The sequence below is a fragment of the Sciurus vulgaris genome, assembly GCF_902686455.1.
Source record: "Sciurus vulgaris genome assembly, chromosome: X".
NCBI lineage: Eukaryota > Metazoa > Chordata > Mammalia > Rodentia > Sciuridae > Sciurus > Sciurus vulgaris.
In genome coordinates, this window is record NC_136471.1 from 91,746,887 (window position 1) to 91,764,088 (window position 17,202).

Genomic DNA, 17,202 nt, shown 5'->3' on the forward strand with positions numbered 1-17,202 from the left:
ATAGTGGTTAGATACACAATGTAATTGTGAGCCCCCCAGGCCTTGTGTTTGAGGGCAGTACCTTAGGAATGACTTATTAGCATAACTGTTTCAGCAGTGGAAGAGGGAAATGGAGGAAGGGAGGAAGGGCAGGGCTAATAATGTTTCCTTGCTTTTAAAGGCAAACCTATCAACTCATCTCCTGTTAGAACTTGGTCACATGGCCACATCTAGCTATAAGGAAAACTAGGAAATGTGATTTTTACTCTGGATGGTCATATATCACCTACAAATTGTAAGTCATGTTATTATGAAATAATATCAGAGGACAGCTAGCCATTTGTGCCATGCTTTGCACACTGTTACCTTTGTTGGAGCAGTGGATACATGTTTTTACTTGTTTAACAGGTCAAAAGTTGAACCCAGAGTCCTGGCCTGTCTACTTTCTCTATTTCTTTCTTACCCTGTAAAACGTATTGCTGGGTATACTATCTGGCTTATCTGTGAGGTACTTTATATTTCTGGGAATTTTTGGCATTGATTAGCATTAGCCTGTTTTCTGGTGTGGATCTTAAAACAACCTGATCAAAAGGAATTAGTACATCTTCCATCTCTGCTTTAGTTTTTACTCTGTGCTGGTACTACTCCCTATTCCCTTCCACTCCCTCTGGCCTTGGCCCTACTGCCACTTAATCTTATACGCAGGACATGTTAGGTAGTTGATAAATATTTAGTCTTTTTGAGATATCCTGGACATTTTACAGTAGGGCTTTGGACTTGGTCTGTGGTTCTCCCTGAATTTCTTCTTACCTTCATCTTGTGTTGTTATTCTGTATATACTGTGAATAAAATTTTTTATGTTTTAATGATACTTAACCATGAATTGGAATATTGAAGATGTAAGATGCAGCATCTTACAACAGCTCTGGCAACCTTTCTCTACTTGGAAGGGACTCTCCTTTTCCCTTTGTGCTTTACTGCAGTTAAGGATTACCAGAGTCAAGATGATCAAGGAGGGTTGCAGATTGGCTCCATGGTACAGTGTGTGCTCAGAGTGTGTAAGATCCTGGGTTTGATTCCCAGCACCCCCCCCACCCCCCACCAAAAAAAAGAAAAAAATCATCAAAGACCCTTTAAGTTCTCCTGCTTTACAAGTAGACTTTGGGTCTGACCTTTTCTCAGACTTCCCTCTTCCTCATTCATAGCCCAGCATTAGTCCTTGTCTACAATGCCAAGGAAAACTAAGAGTAGAAGAAGATTCTTAAGGATTTGGGCAGCTAAAAAAGACTGTCCCAGACTTTTAAACATGCGCTCTTTGCTTCTACCTCCACAGCATTTCTCCTGCTAATGACTAACCAGCTTCTTTGGCCAGCTCCTGCTTTACTACTATGCCCTCTCTCTGCCCCACCCATCTTAGGTAGTTCCCAGCATTTCCAGGCCCTTTGGACTTGGCAGTATCCCCCTAGTCCAGGGCATCTGTGATTTTCATGTTCTCATACTGGCAGGCTGCAATGTAGCCAGCTGGAGCTCTGTGCAAAGCTATCTTTAGCTATCTGCTCCCCCCGCCTTCCTCTTTGGAAGGAGAAGGCCATTTCTTTTTATAGATATATAGTGTAAGTATTATTTTCATTAAAAAAAGAAACATACCTCCTTTCTAAAAAGTGGAAAATAAAGAGGTCATCCATACTCTATCCTAATAAACAATTTTGTTATGTTTCCATATGTTTTCTATGTAAATTTTGATAGTAATAATTAGTGTATAAATTTTATAATCTTTTATAAGTATGATGGTCTAGAACTACACTGTCCAATTTGGTAGCCACTAGTCACATGTGGCCATTGAGCATTTGAAATGTGGCTAGTTCCAACTGAAATGTGCTGAAAGTATATAATTTATGTTGGATTTCAAGACTTAGTATGAAACAAAGATTGTGAAGTATCTCACTAATACTTTTGTATACCAGTTACACATTGAAATGATAATATTGTGACTTTATTAAATAAAATTATTGAAATTAATTTTATCTGTTTTCTTTTTACTTTTTTAATGTGGCTACTAAAGAATTCAAAAGTGCATATATCTGCCTAGCATATTTCTCTTGGACAGTGCTGGTCTAGAATGATTTTATAATTGTGATTTTTTAAAAAGCAACTTTATTGCAGTATGGTTTACGTAACATACAATTTACCCATTTTAAGTACACAATTCAGTTGTGCTACCATCATCAAAATCCAGTTTTAGAACATTTCTGTTACCCCAGAAAGATCCCTTATTAACATTTGTCACTCTCCATTCTAGCTGCTAGAACCAGGCAACCATTCCATCTGTTTTCTGTCTCTAGATTTGCTTTTTCTGGTCATTTCGTGTAAATAGAATAATATGTGGTCTTTTTGTGAAGGGCTTCTCTCACCTAGTAGGTTTTCAAGGTTCATCCATGTCACAGTGTGTGTCAGGAATTCATTTCCTTTCTGGCCCAGTAATTCCCTTCACCATCTAATGAACATTGGCTTGTTTTTACTTTTTTGGCTATTCACATTTGTCATTTCAGTAGCTGCAGAATGTGAGAAGAGCTTTTTAAAACCACCACACAGGAAACAGTAAAGTGACTTTGCCAAAATGAAGGTGCATGCTGAGATGAAGAGTCAGGAGCATTAGGTTCTACTCTTGGCTCTCCTACCCAACACTTCTCTGGGACTTAGTTTTCGCATCTATAAAATTGAGTCTGGGACTAGATCGTTCAGCAAATATTGCTAAAGCACTTTCTGTGTGCAGGGCCTCTTGTCAACACTCTGAAGGTCGATAAACCAGTCTCTGCCTTTGCGTATACACAGCTGAGTGCAGGACAGAGCAGTAAACATATGGAAGAAAGTGAGAGGGGTGCTATAAAAGAACCACAAACTGGGTCATTTAGGACTGGGGTTTCAGGAAAGGGTTTGTAGAAACAGTGATTCTTGAAAGAAAAGCATGAATTTGCCTGTCAGAACTATGGCTTTATCATGTGGGCCTGGGGATTTAAGCGAGGGGCTCAACAGAGAGATGCCATGGTCAGATTTGCATTTTTGGAAGCTAGTTCAGGTGTTTGGTGATGGAGGCTAGTACAGTAATATAGCAAGAAATGCTTTGAGGCAGATGTTGCCTCTAAGCAGGGAAGAAGAAAACATACTGGAAGTAGGAGCTGATATATGACCCAAACGAATGTGGAGATAATGTTCACGAATGGGAAGATTTAATTTTCTTAGGATTAGTTTATCCTGAATTAATTGTAGAATCCTATCAGAGGTTCTTGATAAAAATTGGCAATTTTGCATGCTGTAGGTATAGCTCAGAGGCTCTGGGTTCAATTCCCAGTGTGTGCACACAAACACAATTATTTTTTGGAGAATAGAATTTATTTTCTTAGCATCACTATACCTATTTCACTATGTCTTTGCCAGCATTAAATGTTGATCTTAAAAGTTTTGTATGACTTACTGTAAAAACAGACAAACATACACATAGCTATTTCCATTCCTTAGTTAAACCTCAGTAAAATGACACAAAGGGATTCTTTTTTAGGATAAAAGATTGCAGAGGAGACAATGGTAAATAAAATTCCTGAAACTACAAAACAGACAAGGAAACTGAATCTTAAGCCAGAACTGAGAACATCTGAGAACCAGCCTGATTTTTACCTCAGAAGTCCCCTAAAGGTTTGTAGTCAGTGGCACCAGATGTTCTAGAGGCAAAGATGGGGTGAAAATAAGGACTGGTTCAAATCTACATAAGAAGCTGTGAGCCAGGTGCAGTAGCATATGCCTATGGTGCCAGCTACTAGAGAGACTGAGGTAGGAGGATCACAGGTTCAAGGTCAGCCTGGGTAAGTTAGAGAGATTCTGTCTCAGTATAAAAAAATAAAAAGGACTGGGGATAGTGGCTCAGTGTAGAGTGCCCCTAGGTTCAATCTCCAGTACTGTAAAAAGTTTAAAAAAAAAAAAAAAAAAAAAAAAAAAGAAGAAGAAGCTGGAAGATCCCTTCCCCATTCTGGGTAGCTAGAAATGTGAACTACCCTTACTCTAGTAAGACCAAGGATTTATTTCTGAAGAGGTTAAAATAGAAGGCCCCTGGATTGAGGTATCCTAGGTGCAGTTGAAGGTGGGGTTAACTGTGAAATAGGATTTTACCATTTGGGCATACTGGATACTGAGATTCTCAGGCATTTTCCTTTGCTTAATCAGTAGAACATGAGGGCAGGCCTTTTTCCTACAGGCAAAAAATGTGAGGATTTTCTCTGGGGAGTTTAACTGGCCTGAGGAAAGAACTAAAGTTTTCCAAACAGAATGGCTCAGCTGGATCACCCTGCTTTGAAACTCACAGTCGTCAGACTTCACCTATGTACTCAGAACTTCCATTCAACTTTTTAATCTCTCTCTCCTTTTCTTTGGTACCAGGGATTTAACCTAGTGACGCTTAACCACTGAGCCACTTCCCCAGTCCTTTTTGTTTTTTGAAAGCAGGTCTTGCTACGTTACTGAGGCTGGCCTCGAATTGCAATCCTCCTGCTTCAGCCTCCCGAGTTGCTGAGATTATATGCATGCACCACCACACCCAGCATCATCTCTTCCTCTTAAATATAAATAGGCAGCCACAAATTAACAGACAACTAAAGAAACCCTAGCAAAAGAAATAGAACCAGACAAACAGGAAGAAAACTACTTAGAGAAACAGAGACTAGGTAAGGAGAAATAAACTTCAGACTTTTGGGGTGGGGGTTTGGTATTGGGGATTGAACCCAGGTGTATTTTACCACAGAGCTACATTCCCAGTTCTTTTTATTTATTTTTTTATTTTGAGTCAGAGTCTCACTAAGTTTGTTGAGACTGACCTTGAATTTTCAATCTTCCTGCCTCAGCCTCCTGATACCCTGGGATTAAAGGTGTGTGCCACCATGCCCAACAGCAGTAACTTCAAAAGCAAAAGAAACTTAATTACTATCTTCAGGGATAAGCATGCACAGTAGTGCTCCTTTATTCATAGTTTTGCTTTCCATGATTTAATCATTTATCTGGTTAGCTGCAGTTGAAAAATTTTAAATGGAAATTTCCAGAAATAAACAGTTCATAAGTTTCAAATTATATACCATTCTGAGTAGCATGTTGAAATCTTGTGCCAGCTCTGCTCTATCCCACCTGGAGCATGAATCATCCCTTTGTCCAGTATATCTGTGTTGTGTATGCTACCTGTTAGTCACTTAGCTGTCTTGATTATCATATTGACTGCTGAGGTATGGTAGTGCTTGGTAAGAGTGCAAGAGTAGTGATGCTAGCAATTCATATACGCCAAAGAGAAGCTGTTAAGTGTTCCCTTTAAATGAAATGTGAAAGTTCTCAACTTAAATCGTGCTGAGATTGCTAAGATCTACAGTAAGTCTGTCTCTGAAGGAAAAAAAGATTTGTGCTAATCTTTATGTCACACCTCAAACTGCAGAAGATATGGCCACAGTGTGTGATAAGTGTTTAATTAAGAAAGGAAAGGTATCAAGTTTGTGTATGTATGTGTAGGAAAAAAACATTAAATATGGGATTTGGTACTATCCCAGGTTGCAGACCTCTACTAGGAGTCTTAGAATGTATTCCCTGAAGATAAAGTGAGAGTACTCTGCTGCAAACCTGAAGGAGCAGAATACTATTTAAAAAGAACATACTAAGAACTAATTTAAAAGAGCATACTGAAAACATTGAGCTCTTGGAGCTTAAAATTATGATAGCAGAAGTGCAAATTTTAAAAGACAAACAAAAAAAAAACTAGTTGTGATTTCCCAGAAAATAGAATGAAAAGATAAAAATGGAAAATATAGAGAAAATTAGAGAATTTGAAGAATTTATCCAGGAAGTTAAAATTCAAATAATAGGAATTATGAAAATAAAAAAAAAAAAAAACAGATGAAAACAGAGAGTAGAACTATTAATGAAGTCATAAGAAAATTTCCTTGAACTGAAGGATTGAGTTTTCAGAGTCAGAGAGCCTATCCAATACACAGATCTACACTAAGATATGTCTTATGGATTTTTATCACAAATACTGGAAAAAGAATAATCCTGTAAACTTCTTGAGAGAGAAGCAGATTTAATTCAAAGCATTAGAAATAAGAATGACTGCTGGGCACAGTGGCACACACCTGTAATTCCAGGAGCTCAGGAGGCTGAGGCAGGAGGACCACGAGTTTAAAGCCAGCCTCAGCAAAAGCAAGGTGCTAAGCAACTTAGTGAGACCCTATCTCTAAATATAATACAAAATAGGGCTGGGGATGTGGCTCAGTGATTGAGTGCCCCTGAATTCAATTCCTGGTACCCTCTCCCCTCAAAAAGAAATAAGAATGGCTTTAGACTTTTCAACAGCAATATTGGAATCTAGAAGACTAAAGCAAGCTTTCAGAGAGATTTTCATCTTAGAATTCCATATGCAGCTGGGTGTGGCGGTGCATGCCCTTTATCCTGACTCAGGAGGCTGAGGCAGGAGGATCGGAAGTTCAAGACCAGCCTCAGCAATTTACCAAGACCTTAAGCAACTTAATGAGACCCTGTCTCAAAATAAATAAAAAGGGCTTGGATGTGGCTCAGTGGTAAAATGTCTCTTGGTTCAGTCCCCAATACAAAAAACAAAAACAAAAAAAAGAGTTCTGTATATAGTCAAGTGTGAGAGTAAAAATAGACCCCACTACCATCAAAAAAAGTTTCTTCCCTTCATTTCTCAGGATGTTTTTAGAAGAGATGTTCGAATATAGCAAAGGAATAAACCAAGAAGGAGGATCTAGGAAACAAGAGGTCTGTCATAGAAGCATTAGGATCCAGGGAGGATAGCTGGTCTAGACTGGCTCATCATCAGAAGGATTCATGAGAGTGTTATAGAAAGGTGAAAATTAATAGGAAAGGTGATTCAGACACTTGTCAGAAAGTTGGGGGTTAAATTAGTAATAGGTACATAGAAAGTTAAGCAAATTGAGAAAAAGGAGGCTGTTTTTTGTTTTTGTTTTGCAAAGTCCAGAAGCATGTTATTTAGGGTTGTTAAAGGTCATTGCCAAAGTAATCAGAAGAGGTGAAAATGATTGGCTCTGGGAAGGGGAAGATGGCAGGACCTGCTGATTTTATAACAAATCATGTAGAACCATTTGACTCTTAAAACTATATCTATGGCTGATAACAGTAAACATTAGTATAAAAAGTGGCCAGCTTAATGAAAAGTGATACTTATAATTTTTACAAAAATTACTAGGGAGTTGAAATAACTTGATAGGTATGTTTCTACTTGTGACTCAAATCTTCATGTCATCTGTCAACACAGACCAGAACCTTGAAGAGCAGAGACTACTGGTTCTCCCTTCAGAGTTGAAGGGCCTAGGATTCTGTTGTCAGATTCTATACCCTGAGGCTTTCCTTTGTCTTCTTAAGAACCTTGCACTTAGGTTTCTGCAGACTGGAAAACTTCCATCTCAATAGTCTTCGCCTTTCTTGTTTTTTAGGTTGTCCGCACAAACCAGTGTGCAGGAGAATTCGTCATCACCTTTCCCCGAGCTTACCACAGTGGCTTCAACCAAGGCTACAACTTTGCTGAGGCTGTCAACTTTTGCACTGCCGACTGGGTGAGTCTGGAGTGTGGTGGGCTAGCCATGAGAAGCAGGAAGGTTGTGAGGAAGCTAGGCACCACTGCCTTCAGACTTGGCCACACTCAACCTTGAACCTGTCCGCAGCTGCCAGCTGGGCGCCAGTGCATTGAGCACTACCGCCGGCTCCGAAGGTATTGTGTCTTCTCCCATGAGGAGCTCATCTGCAAGATGGCTGCCTGCCCTGAGAAGCTAGACCTAAATCTGGCGGCAGCTGTGCATAAGGAGATGTTCATCATGGTACAAGAGGAACGGCGTCTACGGAAGGCTCTATTAGAGAAGGTGAGTGGTGGGAGAGTCCCCAGCATCAGACACCCTAGCCTAGGAGGTTGTGGAAGATGGGCTGCACCAAGGAGATGTAACCATTACTCTTGGAGTGTAGTGAAAGGAATTAGATGCATCTGAATTGAAAAATTCACTCCATTCTCTGCTCTGCCCTTTACTGGCAACCTTAGAAAAGTCAGTTGACTTCACTGAGAGTTTTTCCATCTGAAAAATGGGAATCATAATAATGCTCGTATTTTTGGATAGTCCAATGGATCAGAGATAATGTTCAGTAACTGACCCATAGCAGGTGATTGTACAGCAGTTCTTCTTCATTATCCAAATAACCCAGTGGGACAGGCAGGCATAGGAAATCCTCACTGCTGATTATCTGACCTTATCAAGTTATTTAAACTCTCATAGTCTCACTTTCCTACTCTGTAAAATGGCAGTAAATACCTAACCTGCAAGGTAGTTGTAAAACTCAAGTGAGGTGATCTATGTCAAAGCTTCTATTAGTGCCCTTGTAATGGAGAACTGCTATTTGGTAATGTTAATACATGAAGAAAATGATTGGACATTTCTTTGAAAGTGCTATTTTCTTACACATAGGTGGTTCAGTAATTCTAACTAGGGCAATAGTGGTACCAAGTAGAAACACTTTCTACTTTAATACATTTCTTATAAACATGCATCAGTTGTGTGTATGGCTGAGTAGAAGCTGTTGCAGAGCTATAAAGTCCACCCAGGTAGATTCAGCTGCTGCCTTCAAGCTCCACACCTGTCTCTTTAGGGAATTGACTTAGTGAGTCTCCTCCATAATACTACAGACGAGGGTTGAGGGGTGTAGCACAGTAGTAGAGTGTATGCTTAGCATGCATAAGGCCCCAGCACTACCAAAAGAAAAAAAGAATACAAAGGAATGCAGGTCCTGAGAGATCCCTTACTGCCTGTTTGGGATGTTACTTTCTTATTTAAAGTTCATATAACTTTTCTGTGAACATGGGAGGTAGGGAGAGTTTCAGCTATAGTAGAGTTGAAAATCTGGAACCTCTCAGTCATAGTATTAGTTGGTGAGTCCCTGGGGATTTCCAGGCATCATTTTCTCTCTCTGTGGTCCTGTTCTTAAATGATGGCCCTGTGGCTATGCTGTACTATGGGAAAAAGCCAAAGAAACATGGGGAGAATAGACTTTCCTGTCCTGACATTCAGAATTCTCTACACTTTGGCCCTCACCTTAGAGAGGAGTTTTGGACACCCTAGTCTTGGAACACTTAAGAGATGATGTATGTGTTTGACTACTTCCCTGGAGGAGAGAACTCAATTTGTATCCAGTTCTGTTTTGTTTAGTTTTGGTACTGTGGATTAAACCCAGGGGTGCTTAACCACTGAGCTATATTCCCAACTCTTTTTATTTTTTATTGTGAGACAGGGTCTCACTAAGTTGCTAAGGCTGGCCTTGAACTTGTAATCCTCCTGCTTCAGCCTCCTGAGTCACTGGGCTTACAGCCGTGCCACCACGCCTGGCTGCATCCAATTCTTAAGAGTTTATGATCCAAAGAAAACCTAGGGGCTTCATCTTTAGAACATTGTCTGGCTTGGAGTCAAAATTGACTGCAGTCAAATCCTCACTTGGCAAGTTACTGACTCTCTGAGACTTAATTTCCTCCTTAGTAAAATGAGATATGCCTGTGAGATATGTATTCTTACCTAAAAATTAGAGCTAGTAATAACAAATGTTTGTGGAGCACTTAGAATTGGACTTGTCTAAGTTGCTTTGTTAATCCGCCTAACAGTCCAAAGAACATGGTACTGTTATCACTCTCTCTCTCTCTCTCTTTTTTGTTTCCCCCCGGTTGTAGGTAGACACAATACTTTTTATTTTTATTTTTATTTTTATTTTTATTTTTATGTGGTGCTGAGGATCGAACCCAGGGCCTCACAGGTGCTAGGCAAGTACTCTACCATTGAGCCACAACCCCAGCCCATTATCTTTCTTACAAGATAAGAAAACTGAGAACCACAGAGGTTTAAATAATTTACTCATGATTACACAGCTAAAATAAGTTGCATAGTGGGATCTATAATTTGCAGTGGGCTCATAGCTTTTGCAGAGGTTAGTTGTTGAAGTTATTATATAAGCAAAACTGTTAGCATCAGTATTTCTCTTTAAAAATCCCTAAAATTGCCCATAATATAAGGCATTATTTTGTCTTTCAATTATTCCAGCATAGTTGGCTTTTTCCTTCATTTCTGGAATGGACTGATTTGTCTTCATCTAAGCAGCAGATGAAGTCATTGGCTTAGGTTTGGAAGTCATGTTGGAAAAACATGTATCTTTAAAACATGAACACAAGGGCCTGCAGTTGAATTTCTATAATCTATATAGGTGCAGCCAGTGTCTTCTGCCTGATAAGCAGCCAGCACAAGTGCCTGGAACATAGTGGGAGCTAAGTAACTAGAAGCCAGCATTGCTCCCCTGTATACATCCTACATTGCTACCTTTCTGGTGCCTTGGTCCACTGCTGTCCTTGTGTTCTCTCACCCAAAAGGCCTTTTGTATTGAGCTGAATCTTATCTGATTTTCTTCCTCTATTAAATTCTCTCTGCCTGAGCCCATACTGATTTTGCCCTGATCCATCTGATTCCCTCTGCCTTGAGAGTATGGACTAGAGGAAAGGGCAGGTGTGCTGTGTGAAGTTTAGCCTCTCGACCTCCATGACTGTCAGCATAGATTTGAGCCTAAATTGGGGTTCAGCATTAGCTGAGATGGGGGTTTCTTCTTCCCTGTCTGGTTCTGTATAACACGTGGGTTGGATGTTCCCAGGGTATCACAGAGGCTGAACGAGAGGCTTTTGAGTTGCTCCCAGATGATGAGCGCCAATGCATCAAGTGTAAGACCACATGCTTCCTTTCTGCCCTGGCCTGCTATGACTGCCCAGATGGCCTTGTCTGCCTTTCCCACATCAATGACCTCTGCAAGTGCTCCAGTAGCCGGCAGTATCTGCGGTGAGCATGGAACCTACTTGGAGGAAGTGGATCGAGAAGGAGGGCGCAGAGCTGGGCCAGACGTGCTCTTCCTTGTCTTCTTCCTCCAGGTATCGATACACCTTGGATGAGCTCCCTGCCATGCTGCATAAGCTGAAGGTTCGGGCCGAGTCCTTTGACACCTGGGCCAACAAAGTGCGAGTGGCCCTGGAGGTGGAGGATGGGCGGAAGCGCAGTGAGTGATGGGGGGGTCGGAGGGATTCCACAGGCAAGTTCTATTCCCTTTTCTTCTGTACCCCTGACCCCCTTCCTCTGCCTTTACTCAATACTGCCTACTCCTTGCTGCTCTCATTCTTCCTCTAGGCCTTGAAGAGCTGAGAGCACTAGAGTCTGAGGCCCGTGAGCGGAGGTTTCCTAATAGTGAGCTGCTGCAGCGACTGAAGAACTGCCTGAGTGAGGCAGAAGCTTGTGTGTCCCAGGCTCTGGGACTGGTCAGCGGCCAGGAAGCTGGGTATGGCAACATGAGGTGCTAGGGCATAGGGAGACTACCGAAGATCCAGTGCCTAGGAGAAGTGCTACAGGGGGTGGACTCTCAATACCACTGGGTGCATTAGCAGGAAGTTAAGTATCTGAGCGTGTGAGGTGGCCTGGGAGGGCAAGGAGACCAGGCAACTTGTATCTACTTTATCAGTACCTATAGGAGATTTGAGAGACAGAGGAATTTTGTGGGCAGGGAGGAGTTATGGGAGAGTTGGGTGAGAACAGGATATAAACCCATATAAACCTGAGCATAGCCACACATCTTTGGGTTCATAGGGATTGGGGGTGTAGCTCAGAGGCCTTGTTTCTCCTAATTTCCCTTATCCTGTGAATGCACTTATACTTTAAAACCCTCCCTGTAATCTGGGCAGTTGGGGAATTCCTGAGGTAGCAGATCAAGGTGGATAGCTATGGTGAGGAAAGGAATGGGGTCTTACACAGAAATGGAGGGAAGGGACTGATTTTGGACCTGAAATGCCACATGTGAAACTCCATGGCCCCCACAGAGTGGCTGGTCTACAGATGACCCTGGCTGAGCTCCAGGCCTTTCTGGACCAGATGAACAACCTGCCTTGTGCCATGCACCAGATTGGGGATGTCAAGGTGAGGAGGGGTGGGCTTGGAGTGCTGCTGAGGGATCAGAGGGACTGGGAAACCTGAGCAGCTGGTCACTTTGGGCTCCCTTAGCAAGTTTAAGGTATTTGGGTGATGCAGGTTGCATGCGTGAGAAAATTGGCATGAGGCAAGGGTCTAGTAACTGTTAGATGTGGGATTTGAGGGGCAGTTGACAGGGGTTTGAGTATAGGCTACAGAGTTAAGAGAAGGTTGTCTGGAGGAGTTAGAGAAGAATGAGGTAACAAGAGTGCTTGTTGGGCCTGGAAAACTGAACAAAGTTCACAAAGGTAAAGAATAAGCAGGATAGAGAAGAGCAGACACCAATGTGAGCATGATGGGGACTGAGTGTAGTGTAGCATTTCGTAGGGCAGAGTCCTCTGCAGAGAGAAATGAAGCAGATTCTTGACCAATCTCTATTAAGAATTTCTAATGGTGACTTGGTATGGTGGTACACACCTGTAATCCCAATGACTAAAGAAAGCTAAGGCAGGAGGATCACAAGTTTGAGGCTATCCTTGGCAACTTAGTGAAACCCTGTCTCAAGATAAAAAGTTAAAAAAAAAAAAATCAGGTATGTAGCTCAGTGGTAGAGCACTCCTGGGTTCAATCCCCTGTATCATTAAAAAAAAAAAATAAAAATCTTTAGTAGTAGGGCCTAGGAATGTGCATTTTAACAAATTCCCCAGGACATCTTAACAAATACTTAGGAATCACTGTCTTAGAGCTTGGAGGAGGAGAGCCCAGCCCATTTAGTTTCCCTTTTCCCAAAAGATTAGAGGGGAAGAAGGTTGTGGGACAAGGGTATGTACTGGTAGACCCTCTAAGGGAGCCCAGCTCAGGAGTTTGTTCTTCATTCCATATTCTGGTAGGGTATTCTGGAACAGGTGGAGGCCTACCAGGTTGAGGCCCGTGAGGCCCTGGCCTCACAGCCCTCTAGTCCAGGGCTACTGCAGTCCCTGTTGGAGAGGGGGCGGCAGCTAGGAGTGGAGGTGCCTGAGGCCCAGCAACTCCAGCGGCAAGTGGAACAGGCGCGATGGCTGGATGAGGTAAAACGCACGTTGGCCCCGTCTGCCCGAAGGGGCACCCTGGCTGTCATGAGAGGACTGTTGGTTGCTGGGGCCAATGTAGCCCCTAGCCCTGCTGTGGATAAGGCCCAGGCTGAGCTGCAGGAGTTGCTGACCATTGCCGAACGCTGGGAGGAGAAAGCCCACCTCTGCCTGGAGGCCAGGTAGGCCCAGCTCTTCCCCTCCATGCCCTACTTTATCCTTCAAAGTTTCATGGAAAACCTGAAGATGGTTGCTATAGGTCGCCTTGGATGTTTTACTCCTGTGTACTCTCCACCCCACTTGTGTTTCCTGACTTGTCCTTTTTTAAAAAAACTCCATATACATGGAGAGGCATAGATAAAACAGACTGTTGGAGAAGCAGAGATACGTAGAGAGTAGCCCCATAGGCTCATATGTATATACACAGAAGCACAAATAACAGGCAGTCAGGCATATGTTAGAAAGACAACACACATGGGGCAGTCTGATAGACTGCAGCCATAGGTTACACACCAACTGTAAGCGTAGGCACTGCCAGCAGGCTGAGACTGGCGGACAGGCAGAGGTGCAAGAGTTGTGGCAGAAGGAGATGCATTGGTGCATGCAGTCTGGAGGAAATGGGGACTGGCAGCCATCCACAGTCAGGACACAAGCAATTAAGCCCAAGTAGTAGCAGGAATAAGTGCCCCAGGGGCCTGTGCAGATATATCTGGTGATCAGACTGGGCTTCCAGTCAGCTATACCAGGCAGAGTCCTCTTTTTTTCCTACCTTTAGGCAGAAACATCCACCAGCTACACTCGAGGCCATAATCCGTGAAGCAGAAAACATCCCAGTTCACCTGCCCAACATCCAGGCTCTCAAGGAGGCTCTTGCTAAGGCCCGGGCTTGGATTGCCGATGTGGATGAGATCCAAGTGAGGACCCCTTTCCAACCCACCCAAGGCTTTCTGTCCAGCTGGGAAGAGTTGGCAAACACTGGCTTGGGTGGGCTAAAGAGAGGAAGCAGGCATGGTACACTGTGAGGAGGCAAAATGTGCTTGGTGAACAGTGTGAGACAAAGGGTTGTGAGGCTGGCCTGAAGAAAGTTTGGGTGCTGGTTATAATGAAGATGGTAGGGCAGGGAGCCAGGTAGTGTGGGAGTGGAACAGAGTAGATACCTGGAGGAGGGTTGAAGAGTCAAAAACACAGCCTAACAGCTAGGCTAGTGGTCCTGGAGACGGGATGAGCTAGTCAGCGGATGCAGGCGTTGTGGGAGAGAGCCAGGACAATGCCTATTTTCTGCCTCAAGACTGAGTCCAGTCCATCTTCTCAGCTCAGGACTAGGTACAGTAAGCATCAGTAGATACTGGCAGTTTAAACTCAACTTTCTCTCACCTTTGTCCCCAGAATGGTGACCACTACCCCTGCTTGGATGACTTAGAGGGCCTGGTGGCTGTGGGCCGGGATCTCCCTGTGGGGCTAGAGGAACTGAGACAGCTGGAGCTGCAGGTACTGACAGCGCACTCCTGGAGGGAGAAAGCCTCCAAGACCTTCCTCAAGAAGAACTCTTGCTACACACTGCTGGAGGTGAGACCTGGCATCTTCACCCACAGCCTCTCCTTGCCTGACCTGGCTGTTGTGAGATGGCTCATATGAGAAAATGGGTCTTTTGAAGGGCACCAGAAAGGGGAGGAGAGGAGAGGGTATGGGAGGTAGGGAAGCCCGGTCATTCCCCCTCTGTCTGCCTGCCTCAGGTGCTCTGCCCGTGTGCAGACGCCGGCTCAGACAGCACCAAGCGCAGCCGGTGGATGGAGAAGGAGCTGGGGTTGTACAAATCTGACACAGAGCTGCTGGGGCTGTCTGCGCAGGACCTCAGGGACCCAGGCTCTGTGGTAAGGAGCTTAGACACAGATGGGTGAAGAGCCTGGCGATGATAGAGTTGTCTGAGCCGGGTGACCATGGGCAGACCGCTTGCTCCCTGAACTTTACTTCTCCTGGTTTGGGAGTGGGGTGTTGAGGGGGCCAGAGAAGGGAGGGGACAGACTGCTGACCTACTCTTCCCCCTGTCCTGGGCACGGCAGATCGTGGCCTTCAAGGAGGGGGAACAGAAGGAGAAGGAGGGTATCCTGCAGCTGCGTCGCACCAACTCAGCCAAGCCCAGTCCACTGGCATCGTCGACCCCGGCCTCTTCTGCAACCTCCATCTGCGTGTGTGGGCAAGTGCCAGCCGGGGTGGGAGCTCTGCAGTGTGACCTGTGTCAGGACTGGTTCCATGGGCGGTGTGTGTCGGTACCCCGCCTCCTCAGCTCCCCAAGGCCCAGTCCCACCTCATCCCCGCTGCTGGCCTGGTGGGAGTGGGACACCAAATTCCTGTGCCCACTGTGCATGCGCTCACGGCGCCCACGCCTGGAGACCATCCTGGCACTGCTGGTAGCCCTACAGAGACTTCCTGTGCGGCTGCCTGAGGGTGAGGCCCTACAGTGCCTCACAGAGAGGGCCATCAGCTGGCAAGGCCGTGCCAGACAGGCTCTGGCCTCTGAGGATGTGACTGCTCTGTTGGGACGGCTGGCCGAGCTCCGCCAACAGCTACAGGCTGAACCCAGGCCCGAGGAGCCCCCTTCCTATCCTTCAGCCCCTGCCTCTGACTCTCTCAGAGAGGGCAGTGGCAAGGACATGCCTAAGGTGAGCTGCTTGGCCCAGCTCTTGTCCTCAAATTCCTGTCTCCTGGCCCCCACCCCTATTTAGATTTCAGCTCTGTCCCTGCTCTCCAGTTTTCATACTCTTTTGGCCCAGCCTCCCTGCCCCATTCTGTGTCTGTCTGGATCCATAGATTCTCTTCCCTACTGGCAGCTTGTGTCTGCCCTCCTCTTCCAGGAAGTACAAAGTCCCAGGTCTGGGGTTGGGGATGGAATAATAGGGTCTGGTTCTTCAGTTCAGTTACTCTTACTCATTATTGCTCTCCTTGGCAGGTCCAGGGCTTATTAGAGAACGGAGATAGTATGACCAGTCCGGAGAAGGTGGCCCCGGAGGAGGGCTCAGGTAAGAGAGGTAGGTCTAGGTATGGTGGTGTGGGTAGACTGTTGACTGGATGTCACCAGAGTGACCCATGTAATTAGTTCTGTCATGGTAGTGGAAAAGACCAAGGGCAGCCTCTAACATGGCCTTTCCCCCCCAACCCCTCCCAGATCTGGAGATGCTGTCCTCGCTATTGCCACAGTTGACTGGCCCCGTGTTGGAACTGCCCGAGGCAACCCGGGCCCCCCTGGAGGAGCTCATGATGGAGGGGGACCTGCTTGAGGTGACCCTGGATGAGAACCACAGCATCTGGCAGCTGCTACAGGCTGGGCAGCCTCCAGACCTGGAGCGGATCCAAACACTTCTAGAGGTGAGGAGGGAAATCAGTCAGGGCCAGGAGGTCAGGCCAAGCAGGCAGGGAGCCCAGGCCTGACTGCTGGCCCACAACCTATCTTTTCTGCCTGTCTGTGATCACAGCTGGAGAAGGCAGAGCGCCATGGGAGTCGGGCACGGGGCCGGGCCCTGGAGAGGCGGCGGCGGCGGAAGGTGGATCGGGGTGGGGAGGGCGATGACCCAGCCCGAGAGGAGCTAGAGCCAAAGAGGGTACGGAGCTCAGGGCCAGAGGCCGAGGAAGCCCAGGAGGAGGAGGAGCTGGAGGAGGAGACTGGGGGTGAGGCCCCCCCTGCACCCCTCCCCACCACTGGCAGCCCCAGCACCCAGGAGAACCAGAATGGCTTGGAACCGGCACTAGGGGCCACTTCAGGCCCCTCGGCCCCTTTCTCTACTCTGACTTCCCGGCTGCATATGCCCTGCCCACAGCAGCCGCCTCAGCAACAGTTGTGACAGTGGCTGAGCCTAGCACAGACCCCAACAGAGACCCCCCACCTTGGCCTCAAGGATCCTCTTTCTGACCATCAAGCCTGCTTCTTGGGAGGTGGGCGGGGAGGGGGGTAAGGCCAACCCCCTCCTCACGCACCCCTGAGTCCCTTGATTTTTATATTCTGACTCCAAGGTATTGTTCAGACCTCAGCTCCTGGGGGCCGGCCCCTGGAGTCCCCCATCCCTGGTAACCTCTTAACCAGCATTCCCAGACACCTGAGGCAGATAGATGGGCAGGTGGGCAAGGGGGCAACTGGGGCT

The 17,202-nt window shown here is 45.5% G+C and overlaps 1 protein-coding gene across 9 annotated transcripts in view; it reads left to right on the top strand.

The window, feature by feature from the left end:
• The window catches only part of KDM5C (lysine demethylase 5C), a 33,602-nt gene extending 16,407 nt beyond the window's left edge, over nucleotides 1-17,195 (top strand). For 4 of the 9 annotated variants that reach the window (XM_079123805.1, XM_079123803.1, XM_079123804.1 and 1 more), the window contains 14 exons: nucleotides 7,476-7,595; nucleotides 7,704-7,898; nucleotides 10,708-10,889; nucleotides 10,979-11,103; nucleotides 11,232-11,394; nucleotides 11,915-12,011; nucleotides 12,893-13,251; nucleotides 13,845-13,983; nucleotides 14,456-14,635; nucleotides 14,803-14,940; nucleotides 15,130-15,729; nucleotides 16,017-16,086; nucleotides 16,233-16,432; nucleotides 16,540-17,195. In XM_079123805.1, the coding sequence (XP_078979931.1) occupies nucleotides 7,476-7,595; nucleotides 7,704-7,898; nucleotides 10,708-10,889; nucleotides 10,979-11,103; nucleotides 11,232-11,394; nucleotides 11,915-12,011; nucleotides 12,893-13,251; nucleotides 13,845-13,983; nucleotides 14,456-14,635; nucleotides 14,803-14,940; nucleotides 15,130-15,729; nucleotides 16,017-16,086; nucleotides 16,233-16,432; nucleotides 16,540-16,905 (2,934 nt within the window). In that variant the 3' untranslated portion in view covers nucleotides 16,906-17,195. Of the gene's footprint in view, nucleotides 1-7,475; nucleotides 7,596-7,703; nucleotides 7,899-10,707; nucleotides 10,890-10,978; nucleotides 11,104-11,231; nucleotides 11,395-11,905; nucleotides 12,012-12,892; nucleotides 13,252-13,844; nucleotides 13,984-14,455; nucleotides 14,636-14,802; nucleotides 14,941-15,129; nucleotides 15,730-16,016; nucleotides 16,096-16,232; nucleotides 16,433-16,539 lie in introns of all 9 variants that reach the window. The other 5 variants (XM_079123801.1, XM_079123800.1, XM_079123799.1 and 2 more) reach the window with 4 other exon arrangements.
• The last annotated feature ends 7 nt before the right edge of the window (nucleotides 17,196-17,202 follow it).